Source organism: Erpetoichthys calabaricus, chromosome 14 (genome assembly GCF_900747795.2).
Source record: "Erpetoichthys calabaricus chromosome 14, fErpCal1.3, whole genome shotgun sequence".
Taxonomy (NCBI): domain Eukaryota; kingdom Metazoa; phylum Chordata; class Cladistia; order Polypteriformes; family Polypteridae; genus Erpetoichthys; species Erpetoichthys calabaricus.
Window position 1 is genome coordinate 74356286 of NC_041407.2, and position 13065 is coordinate 74369350.

A 13065-nucleotide genomic window follows, 5' to 3' on the forward strand; every position below is an offset into this window, starting at 1 on the left:
AGTAATCATCCTCTCCCGAATGTTATCAGAATTAATTCAAGGAATTGGTAAGTTATTTTTGATCACAATAAAATTTGGGTCAAGTTTTAATCTGCTCCGTCATATTTACAATATTTTAAAAATACACTTGTACAAAATGGACAATATTTCTACAGCCAGCATTGTGTCAAACCCAGTAAGACTGAGTACCTTTAGCTTCGTCCTGAGCAGCTGGCTTTCGCTTCTCTTTCGGTTTCTCTTCTGTGGCAGGTGAACTGCTTCTCTCATCCTCCTTTGTGGCGGACTTGTCCTCCGTCTTCTTCTGCTTTTTGATTCGGGTTTTGGGGGCAGACTGCGAGGGCCGAGGAGACAGTGGCTTAGGAGATGTAGCGGGAGATGCAGGCCTCTGTTTCGGGGTGGATGGTGATGAGGTGTGGGTTTTAGACACAGGGCTGCTACAAATGAAAGGACACACAAAATGAGTGCAAGGAACAGAAGACAAAAAGCACACTAGCACTAGCAAGTACTCCTTAACTTGAGGGCTACAAGTCTTAAATAGCAAGTCAGTTACAATTAAGGCAAAAGAAGTTAATCAGAAGCAAAAAAACTGTTTGATAATTAAGAAAATGGTTAGAATGAAAAACTGCAGCAACTGCTGCTCCCAAGGACCGGAGTTGGATTCACCTGCTGTATTGTAAGGCACACAAACCCACATGTACTCACAGACTCTACACGGACCTCTCCAGTTTCGATTAACCACGTAATTTACCATTTGGGTATGTTGAAGAGTATACAATTCAAAGAACCTCAACTTAATTCCCAATTTATTATAAAAACTAAAATTATAAGCAGTTGTTACTACACAATGCTGAATAAAAATGTGCCAACTGGAACAGTCGTGAAAGACGACACGTTATCCTTGGGAGGCCTGCCATTTAGGTCTTTCAGCCAGACATTCTTTTGATGCTGAAAAGCAAACATTATGTAACATGGTGCAGATATAAGGAATGTCTGCTGCTTTTCAGACATATTACCCTTCAGAAGAGCGCCTGAAATCCCCCCTTTTTTGAAACTTCTTGTGGTCTTATAGATGTCCTCTACAAGTACCTGGGTTCTGTTCGACTTCTGATACTCGGTAAAGACTGCCTCTTCTTTAACACCTCCTTTGCCAGAGCATTTTTCTCTTTCTCGTTTTGCCTTTCTTTATCTTTCTTGTCTTTTTTCTTCTTATCCACCTTCAACACAACAGATACATATTACTTTGTCTTTAAAAAATATTAAAACTGTAAACAAAAAAAAAAACACTGCAGAAGTAGATACTTATATTTTAAGCAGCACTTAAAAGCATACTCTTGGCTTACTGGAGTCTGTCTAAAAGTCTTACTTGTAATGCAGAAACATGCTGGGCGATGCACATTTAGAATGCAACAATAGTAAGCCTCAAAGGCTCCTGCTGCCAAATCTGGGTTCAATTACAATTATATTCCCAGTCAGACGAATTTGAGCTTTTAAAACTAAAGAGATACTATAAGCTTTGAAAATAATTACTCTTGCTTTCAAAAATGAAATTCAGTAACTGATTTATTAGAAGATGAGCACCAGGAGCAGCTCATCTGACATACCGTTGTGGACTCCCTGAATTTGCGTGGAGTTATATCGGGGCTGCTGGCAGACACTCTCCATCGTTCTGAGCACCGGTGGTGTGCTCGGTGGTTATTACAGGCAGTGAGTGGACTGGCAGAGGCAGATCGTGGGCACACTGCAGAAACTGATGGACATACATAAAAAAAAGTCTAGATCAGTCGAAGAAGTAATCACAAAATAACAATCTGGCACTAGGAAGCTATTTATATAAACAGTTTTCTGTTAAAGCAATTCAAGTTATGGACTAAAAATTTAATTTTGATAAAACATTCATAACACCCTTTATCTCTTTAATTAGTTCAGGTTAACAACATGATATGTTTAAGCATTTTATGCCAAAGTAGTAACAAATACATACAGGCATCCTTGCCATTTCCAACCAGAGTGGCTACACTTCTGCTCCGTGCTAGGAAGGACAAGGTCGGTGTCATCAGCCGATCAACAATACTGCTTTCCCAGGGACTAAGCTGTAAGCTTCGAGCTGGCAGAGAAGAAAAGAGAATGAAATTAGGAAATACCTCATCTTTTGTGGTGGATGATACCAGGCGGCAAAGGCCCACGGTCAACAGAAGAGTATTGCAGTCAAAAGTTGTCATGGATGAAATTGATGTAAAATTACATTATGTTCATCCTATCACAAAGGAAAGTAAACAGTATACCAACAAGAATGACAGCTGAAGTGAAGCCCACAGAAAAAGCCCTCGGTTGAGACAGGAATTATTGAAAAAGAATTCAGCGTGACACATGACTAAGTTAACTCTCACTGACAATACACAGTGACTCCCTGAGCCGCATCGGCAGCCGCTTAATAAGAAAGACAAAAGGGCATGTCTGAACTACTAGAATCCTAATGAGACTACCAGGTCTTGTGTAGAAATGATTTACTTAGTTTACTAAATTACACAGCGGCATCATTTGCAAATTTAACCACATGAAACACCTCCAGCTGAGATTTGTTACAATTTATGCAAAGTTTTGAATTAATTCAAAGCGCAGTACATAATATAATTCATATGACTGCAATTTAACGGTTATTCTGTTACCTTTAAGGAAAATCCTTCAAAGGGTTTATGGATATTTTTAGAAATCAATCTATTTTTACCAAAATGTTCAGAAAACTGAAAAGCCCTGACAACTCTTGATGATCTAAGTAGTCTCTGGTAGAGGTGGTGCCCTCCACCTGGCAGTGATACCATTGGATGGCTTCTGATTAGCCAAGTGATTTAACTGGTTGTAACCAAGTTATATAAAAAGGGGCAGTTTAGGAGTGTGTATATAGTTTTATTATATAATCCAGTTTTGTATTACTGCCTGCACTTTCTCCTATCCATTATTGAACATTCATGAAAATGAGCAAAATGAGAAGTCCTTCATAGAGGAGGAGACCCCTCAATTTGGTCAGGATAGGTCACCATAGACAGGTGCAAGGAGACAGGATATTTTAAATCCTGCCCGGGAAAAGGAAAGGGAGAATGGAGGAGAGACATCAAGCAGCCCACCCTAAGGATGTAATGGCCAGGATGAAGTCTTGGTAAGGATAAAAGAAGAAGGTTGTGACTTAACATATGATCTTTGGGAGAGATCTTCAGAGGGCCCAGTCCGTCACAAAGGAGAACCTTGTAACATGACTGATTAGGAGTGAACTCTATCTTTTCCTTTTCAATATAAGAACTTATACAGCAAAGGCACTGAATTGTGGATATTTCACCAGTTGGGTCTCAGGGAATTAAGGCTTTAATGAAACAGGATAAATTATGCATGAGCTTAAAGAGACTAAACAGTATCGCATATTTGGATGTGTTGTGTATTTAATGGTGGTACAGTATATCTGTACCAACTGTAGCAGGAAGGGCTTTCGAAACAGCAGTCTATCTGTCTATCTATATATCTTTGAAAATACAGTATGTTTACTTGTGCTATGAACAAAAGATTTCTGACAAACAAGATGAGACCATCAAACTTGCTCAGTCAGCTAACTGCATAGTTGTCCCAATATCTCATCCAGATGCATTTCAAAAATAGTCAAGTAATCTGTTCCAGTTGCTTGTTGTGGATTCTTTCTTTGGATGACAAACTGCTTTGTGGGTACCATCTTGAATTTACTTCCTAATTTTTATCAGTTATCCTTAAGTACACGACTAAGTACTTTCCTGAAGTATTTCAGGATTTTGGGTTCACCAATGCTTTTGAAAATGTCCATGATCCAGATCAGGTTCTCCCATGGTCTTTTTTGCTTAAGGCTAAACAGCTTTTGCCTATCAGATGCTTTTCTACCAGTACATTTTTGAGACCTCTGTCCTTCACCTAACTCACCACAAAGTGCTGTCTCTTGCTGAAGCAGGAATCCTTCTTTCAGTTCAAGGTCAATAATTTCTATTTTTCTTAATAAACTAAAATCTACATTCTTCACTGAACACAGATGATGTGTTTTTACTTATCTCCTTTAATTTATTTAGAGAAGTCCCATAATTCAATTTTTTCCACCTTTCAAGATGCATGAACTATTTTGTACGACATGCCTCAAATTCTTTGCCAGGAGTTTTAGTGCACTCTTTAATATTTCCTACGGTCACTCAAACAGAGTAAAGCATAAGCTGATGTGACACCAGCCTGCTTTCAAGGGGAGCAATGGCAACTACCACTTATAAAGCAGCGGATGACTTTTTTTTTTTTTTATAACAGGGTGCACATAAGACACAGGGTTTACAGGGAGGAAACAAAAAAAGGTCACAGACTTTTGAAAAATAACATCAGAGTAGTATGCTTTGACACAAGGAATGAAAATTAAAAACGCCAGGTGCCAAGCTGGATTGCCTCTACATTGACACCACTGTCAGCTATAAAAGCACAAAATAATACAAAAAAAAAAGAGGCTTTGTTGAAGAAATCCCAAGAACATGAAAACAGCTTCCTGTAGATGTGGTACTGAAGACCTCTGAAAGGAACTCTACGCTCAAAACCTCAGTATTTTTTTTTTACCAAATTAAATGGCTCAGTATTTCTGAAAGGCAATCAAGCCTGCACTAGAAATTAAAGCATCAAGCACACTCTTGGACGGAAAGACAGCTAATCCATACTGCATAAGTGGACTCGGCCAGGCTGTCAATGTGCTTTGGATGTTAATCTGTAGAATTAGGTTTGCTACAGGAATAAAATGAGAAAAAAGGAAATATTCGTGGAGCTCACAATTAGACAGCAGGTAAACAGAAAAAAGGGAATCTGTACAGATCAGTACCAGAGGTCTGAGCCTTTTATAACAATCTGTACTGTTTTTAGTGACATTTTAAAGAAGGAAAATGAAGAAACAAAAAAAGTTTTTTCCAGGCAACTAGACACAACACCAGCAGCAGTGGTGCAAAGAAGAAAACAAACCAAGTTGGGACACCAATCTAGGGCATTTTGTAGATTCTAACATGTGTTACCAAGCCACTGCAGATACAGCAGCACATCTGGTGTTCAACCAGCCAAGGTAAACACATGTCACTTCTCTTTACAGATCACTACTCTGGCTCCCTGTAGCAGCACACATTTAGTTCAGATTCTTGATGCTTGCCTACAGAGTATTCAGTGGGTCAGCACCTACGTATATAAAGACACTTGCCAGGTCAAATGCTCCTTCATGCCCACTCAGATCTGCTGATGAATGCCATCTGGTGATGCCATCACTGTGTGGCATCAAATCTGAACCCAGATTCTTTTCATGTGTAGCTTGTAACTGCTGGAATGAGCTGTCCACCTCCATTCAAAATTAGGACCCCTTCTTTAGTGTATTTCTAAGGCTGTTGAGTTTTTGCAACTGAGGAATTGTAACTAGCTTAAATTTTGCTCTGAGCTCTTCATGATCAATTTTGTAATCTTGTTTCCAAACTGTCCCCCAGACTGATTTTTACACGATGTTGACCTCTTTTGTAAGCTGCTTTACATATAAACATCTGCCACGCAAATACTGCATTGTAAATGCAAATACAGTGGAACCTCGGAATCCGAACGTCTCCAGACTCGAACAATTCAGAACATGAATGGGTTGTTTGATTATTTCTTTTCTTTTGCCCCCAACCTCAAACAAAAACTTGGAACACGAATATCCTGATAAAACTTGTATGGATCAAGACGCGGCCATGAGGAGCCGAGACAAAGCCAAACAGGCCTATGTACGCTGTATATGCCTATGACTCGGCCTCAGTATCACTGCAGATCTTCTGTTGTAAAGATTTACTGAAAATGTGTTATTTTATTTATTTTTGTTGAAAGTAATCACCATGGCCCCTAAGAAAGTTAGCAGTGACAGCGACAAAGCAAAGAGGAAGCTTGTAAATGGTACAATTGACCTAAAAAAAAAGAAAATAATAACGGAGCATGAAAGTGGTTCACGTGTGAAGACTCTCGTGGAAGAATATGGGATGGCCAAGTGAATGATAAGCATGTTTTTTTATTTAAATGAAGAGGTGCTAATGTTACAAAAGCTATCAAAACATTATCAAAACAGAGAGGGCCAATTATTGAAGAAGCAGAAAAGTTACCATTAGTGTGGATTTACTCGAAACAATTAGCAGGAGACAGTATTTCCTAGGCAGCCATTTGCAAAAAAGCAAGGTTGATGCATGAAGATTTGTTGAGAAAAAAAAAAAAACCCTGGAACTAGTGCTGATAGAGGTAGTGACAAAGAGTTTCAGGCATCAAGGGGGTGGTCTGAAAATTTTGTAAAAGAAGTGGCATTCACAGTGTTTTAAGGCATGGGGAGGCTGGGAGGGCTGATAAAGATACTGCGGACAGTTATGTGACAGAATATGCAGTTTCTATTTGTTTTATGTGTTTATCGCTTCTGTGCATTGATTTCAATGGTTTTAATATTATTTTTTATCATTAGTTATTTACTCTATTTATATAGCTATAAATAAGCAATCATTTTGGCGTCTGGAATTATTGCATTATTTCTTATAGGGAAATTCGATTCAAAACTTAACCAAATCGAAACTCAACTAACCTTCTGGTATGGATGAAGTTTGTGTTCTGAGGTATCACTGTATAGACAGACTGAGAGATCATGAAAGTTACTATATAAGACAGACAGATAGACAGATATTCAAACATACTGTATAAATACTGTCACCCTGTCTTCTTAAAATGATCAAACTGGGGGCCTACGAAAAAGTGAGTTGAGAACATTACACATATTAGGCCCTGTCTATTTTTAATTGATGGAAATTATCAGAAGTGTATAGACAATTTCACATCCTTGGAGACCAGCCATAAGTCCAGGGGTATCTGCACTTCCCATGTAGAAAAACACAAAAAGACATATTTTCCATTCATGCCCAGAAAGAAAAAAGAATCTCGCAGGACAGCTATGAGGGACATAAAAATAAAATAAACCATGAAGAACAGGAGTTCACATAACCTTTTCATCCAGGAAAAAAACTCTGGATTGACAGGGTTTTCCAGACACCTCAGAGACGTTGGGATGAACAGTCTTTTGGAAAGGAAATCCAGACCCAGCTAAACAATAGGCATGTGCTTGAAAATTTCTGTGGTCACTAATATGCATAAAGGCACTCGTACACATCAAGAGGAACTATAAAGAGAAAGACTCCCTCCTCTTGGAACATCACCATCCTTTCTCAGTATAGTTTCACCAACTCCAAGAGGGATAACTCGGGTCTTATTGTGGAAGCTGAGACCTGCCACAGAGAAACCTGCTGAGTGCATGAGGAGCCTGGGTTCCAAGTTTGATTTTAGTTTGAGGTGCATTCATTCTGAAGCTGATATATTCTACCAGCACAGAGGCACTTCACCAAAATATTTTTTTTTGTTGCCAGATTCTGGCGTCCTTATGAACCCAAATTGGATAATGTGGTTCGAAAAGGATCTTTTAATTAGAACAGCCTCTCAAAATCACCTTAGTAGCCATGCCAGGCATGTGGTAAAATCTCTGAACAGAAGCCAGTTTTCCAGAAAGTATTTTTAGACTGGAAACATTTTGATATGTTGCAGTGTTTGCTGGTTTAGTTACCAAGCAACAGAATATCAAAAAAGCACCCACAACATAAAGAAACATAAAGTAAACCACAGTCAAGCAAGAAAATGCCCTGCGTAATGCCCCCTTGTGCTGACTCCTCTTAAAAAATAAAAAAGGGGGAGAAAGATAAAGATAGGGATAGAGAAAGACTGCTTTTCCCATTAGTTCATCAGGAATTACTATGTGAGAAAAACTCTTCTTGCTAACTAAACACATTTATATCACCTCTTAAAGACCATTTAAACCAAAAACGTTTAAGAAGAGTGAAGTCTATATTTACTGCCAGCACCAAGCTGAAGTGACCTGGTAATATGGTGTTCGGATGAGTGAAATCTTTAATAATAAATTACTACATTTAAATATAAAACACATTCACACCCTCAGTCCACTGGATATTATCAGTAATGGCAGAGGATTCTGGGAGTGTGCTGTCCCAAAAATCTCCCCGATAACTCATTTCATTTTACATTACATTTAATTATTTGGCCAACACTTTCCAAAGTGACTTACAACATTTTAGATACAACTGGTTACATTCCTTTTGTTTTTCCAAGTCAAGCACAGGCAAGTGAAGTGAGTTGCTCAGGGTCACACAGTGTCAGTGTGAGATTTGAACCCACAACCGCATGGTCTGAAGTCCAAAGCCTTAACACAGGTGGCGCAGTGGTAGTGCTGCTGCTTTGCAGTAAGGAGACTGTGGAAGATTGTGGGTTCGCTTCCCGGTTCCTCCCTGTGTGGATAGCGCTTTGAGTACTGAGAAAAGCGCTATATAAATGTAATGAATTATTATTATGTAATAATACAATTATGTAATAATGTAATGAATTATTATTATTATTACTAAGCACTGTGCTACACTGCCCACCTAAATCTTATCTTAATAATTTTGAGGAATTTGAAAATTTACCAGTCAAAATTTGTCTATGCCAATTCTGTCTGCTAAGAGAGAACTTATTGCTACTTGCCAGCTGAGTGAATTATAGCGCTTACCAGTGTTGACATCCTAAATAGGTGTTATGCTCTTAGTTAATGGAAAGATATATAATTTAACACAATCAACCTACCCAAACCCCTCACAGAAACTCTTTTACTAGCCTTATTAAGAAATCCTACACCTTCCAGCAGCAAAATATAAATAAATGACTTTGAGCATTGACATCTTAATTAAAAAGCAATGAACTCTTAGGGATCCGCTTCTCGTTTTCTGTCTTTTTTACCCCACCTGCACTTAAGAAACAAGACAGCTAAAAGATCAAATTCAAAATATGGAAACATGATGCTAACAACTGGCACACTATTAAAAGCATGCTAAATCAAGATTTGTAGGTAGAGAAACAGATTTAAGAAAAAGGGTAATCTTCTTCAGTAAGAAAACAAAGCACAAATGACTCGGCTGACATTCACTCCGGCAAGCACCACTACAAAACTGGCACATAGCCACACCCCTTTTTCTAGCCAAACCTGCTGCCACCAATAGTAATGTGAGTGGCAGTGAATGCCTTTAAACAGGCCTGGCACCACCAGTTATTAGCTGAATGACTATAAATTTTAAAAGTAATCACAATGCCCCACATCCTTCCCGTAACTGCTGTCAAGTTGACGTTGACTCCATGCAACGCAGGGGATAGAGGTTCTAAATTGCATCCAGTCATCAGCTAATCATGTAAGACTTGATAGAGGGGCATCCATGGCTCCAGCATTTGTATCAATCCACCACATTGCAGGTCTTTCTCTTTTGCATTGATCTTCGACTTTGCCGAGCATGATGTCCTTCTCCAATGATCTTTCTCTGTGCACAGTATGTCGAAAGTAGAATAGTCGGAGTTGAAATTTTCCAAAACTTTACAAAAAATAAAATACTTGAGCAAATGCATAGTGAAAGAGAAACGTTTTCAGGTAAAGTTTTACATTAAGTTAAAGTGCAGACTCTTCAGTATAAAGGTCATACACTGGAATTCAGCAAGATTGAGAGAATTATTTGCAGGACAGACTGATATAACACAAGAAGCACCCATAACTAAAGTGACATAGGAGTTCTAAGAATTATAAATACTCATGGTGCCACGGAACCTTTATATTATCCACATCTTTGACTGATTGTTTAATAAAAAGAAAATCCTCGACAATAACCAAAGTTAAGGTACATTACTGAAAAGTGGGACAATACCTAAAAAGTATAACAACATTCTCATGCTTGTTGAATCCACCTCAGGGTCTGAGATATGGTGTATGGTGGAGCCAACTTCAGCATCATCAGGTACTTCTCCCACCTAACCCTAGGCCGGGCGCCAGTCCATCTCTGAATGGAAACTAAGAATGTATACAACTAAATACAAAAAGAGGCACATAAGGTGGTGTGGCAGATGGCCAGGTCCCATGCCCGGCCGGGACACACTCAAAGTGTATTCAGGGGGAGCAGCCCTGGACAGTGCAGTACCTCCCCATGGACGCTGGATGGCCAACCCCCCTGGGTTGGAGCGGTGCCTCAGTCTCTCGCAGGGCTTCATGGGAGATGGAGTTCTCCACAGCCCTGTTGGGGTCTGGAGTGGCTGCCAGGGGGCACGGCATGGGTCCCTGATCCCAGCTGGACTAATCTTCAGACCCACCCAGGAGTGCAACCGGAAACAGGTGATCAAGCACCTGGAGCACTTCTGGGTGGGGCATAAAAGGAGCCAGCAACCACCACTCAACTGCCAGAGTTGGGTGGAAGGAGGACAAAGCTTGGGGAGGAATGGTGGTTAAAGAGAGAGGAGTGTTTTGCTTGTGTTTTGTGCTTGGGACTGTGTTGTGGTTGGAGGGATTACGGGGAAGACGTGCCCTTCAGCTGAATAAAAATAAAAGTCTTTTATTTTATACGTGCCTCCCATGTCCAGTCTGTGCTGGGTCGGGCACAGTATAGCGCCTTTTCTTACAGTGGAAAGCTGTGAATTGAAAAGCAGGCATCTGATCATCTGACAGACAGAGGTATCCATTAAAACACCTTTTTGATAACATAGCTTTCAGTATGAGAGGTGTAAAAATCTGTTCTGTGTTGGGCATATTTTACTGTAACTTCAAAATGATTTATTTTGTTATTAATTATTTATTTCAATTTTTTTATTATTATTTATTTAAACTCCATCTTTTGGTGCAGTGAGAACCACCTGTAACTCAACGGAGCTGGTGGTGGACTTCCAGTGTGCCAAGAAGCCCCTAAAACCCATTCGGGGGAGGATGTGGAAGTGGTGCAGAGCTACAAGTACCTGGGGGTCCACATAAACAACAAACTGGACTGGTCTGACAACACACACAGTGCTGCTGTACAAGAAGGGTCAGAGAAGTCTGCACTTGCTATGGAGACTCAGGTCTTTTGATGTAAGCAGCAAGCTGCTGGACATGTTCTACCAGTCCATAGCAGCCAGTTTGGTGGTCTACACTGCAGTCTCCTGGGGAAGCAACCTGAGATCAATAGATGCAGAATGCCTAAACAAACATATCAGCAAAGCTTGCTCCATCACAGGGTGAACTCTGGACACTGAAAGCTGTTGTGGAAAAGAAGATGATGGCAAAAATTGCATGCTATCATGAAAAATTCCCTCCATCCCCTCCAGGAGGTACTCACTTGGAGCCCTTTCAGCCACAGGCTCACATGACCACAGTGTGCTAAGAAACACTGCTTGGGGTCTTTTCTGTCCACTACTTTTAGGCAGTTTAATGCTTCCTCCGGACTACACATTTATTTATTTATTTATTGATAAATTGGCCATATTATCTATCCTGTGAGTCTGTATCCTTGTTTGTTATGTTTCTGCTGCTGTATGCATCTCAAATTCCCTTTGGAATTAGTAAAGTTTATCTAATCTAATCTAAAGGTTAACTAACACAAACATCTTTCTTGAGAGTCGACAAACCTTTGTAGAAATATTCTTGCCATATCATATAATACACCAGCTTTTTATACTACAGCCATTAATCCCATCATGTGCAGCTTTAAATTTTACCATTTACAATATATCATAAAACATCATTCAATAATAATTACAAGAAAAATGAAAAGGAGCCAAAAAAGAAAAAACAAAATACCACCGAAATGAAAGTACAAAAAAAAATGTAGCACAGTTTAAAATAAGCAAAACCAAAGAATGATTAAACACAAAAAGGGAAGTTGTGAAGGGAAGACAAAAATCAAATCAAGTGTATGTTCAGCTCAAATCAAAGTGATTGGAAGATCTTGGGGAGCCAGGATATAAACAGGGAGGTCGAGACAAGTTTCTTACTTCTGTTTGGAGAATTCCACAGGGTGGCAGAGGACTTGGACAGTCTCTTGTTTATTATGGAATCCACATGTTTAGGAAGGTTGACTGCCGACATGGAACATCTGCCTGCACCTGAGAAAAGCGTATAAACAAGAGTGCCCCATTATTCCAGGAGTGGAGAGAAGGCTCGCATTTCAGAAGTGGGTGACCTTTAGCCTGTGCGTCCAGATCCAGCTCATCAAGTGAGCACTCCTCCACAGAACAGCAACAAAGGCACCCACGTACAGAGGTGCAAATCTCAGCAGTGTCTGAAGAAGGTCTGGGAGTTAAGATCCTGTTTAGGACTGCAAGCAGATTTTCAGTATGCCTAGAAAACTTCATTGGCCTTTATAAGAGAAGGAACATGGGCAATAGGGCGATACTCCTTATAATTAATGGGCTAAACATCACAGATATGAAACACAGTGCATCTTTTTCTCACAGAATTTGTAGATTTGGCAAATAAATAAAAGAAAACTTTTGAAACTTTCACTGATTTTTTCAATTATCCAGGATGTGTGAAGTTCAATAACAAGATACATTTTAAAATATGAGGTGTAAGTAAAAACTTACAAGTGTAACAGAAACATCATAGAACAGAGAATGAACTGCTAAAACCATCAAGAGACACATGGGGTTCAAATGACTGCATGCAAACTTAAAAAATAATTCAGTGAGACCTTTAGAATCCAGATGGAGATGGGCAGCTTGGTCAGCACTGGGCCTGGCAATACATCAGAATAATTTGTGAATGCATATATGGCTGTGTGGTGAGTACATGAGGAAGGACAACTGTACTAATGGAACACGATGCACATAGAGGTGTCCACATTGTGACACAACAAAGTGGGATCTGTTATTAAATGTTCATAAAATAAATTACACATGTTAGTATTTCTGAGGATATTTATGATTGACAGGGGGAGTAAACCTGCATCAGATGAAGTAAAATGTTGTAATGCTTGCTGCAACTTTTACTAAATATACTAGTGCTGAGGAAATTCGAATTTCTTTTCTCCCATCTCACCCATTCAATTTGGCCTCAGTGGAGATATACTGTACTGTATGTCCCGCACAAGCCCCTTTATTCACTTCCACACTTGCTAATGCTTGTGTGCTGGGAGCTATAGTCTGAGTTTTCTACTGTAGTGT

The 13065-nt window shown here is 39.5% G+C and overlaps 1 protein-coding gene across 4 annotated transcripts in view; it reads right to left on the minus strand.

Annotated features, from left to right (window-relative positions):
* Positions 1 to 13065, minus strand: part of map7d1a (MAP7 domain containing 1a) — a 207984-nt gene that overhangs the window by 25443 nt on the left and 169476 nt on the right. For 3 of the 4 annotated variants that reach the window (XM_028819941.2, XM_028819940.2, XM_028819942.2), the window contains 5 exons: positions 11896 to 12006; positions 1982 to 2104; positions 1602 to 1747; positions 1087 to 1214; positions 190 to 434 (listed from right to left, as the gene is read on the minus strand). In XM_028819941.2, the coding sequence (XP_028675774.1) occupies positions 190 to 434; positions 1087 to 1214; positions 1602 to 1747; positions 1982 to 2104; positions 11896 to 12006 (753 nt within the window). The remainder of the gene's footprint in view (positions 1 to 189; positions 435 to 1086; positions 1215 to 1601; positions 1748 to 1981; positions 2105 to 11895; positions 12007 to 13065) is intronic. The other variant, XM_028819943.2, reaches the window with a different exon arrangement.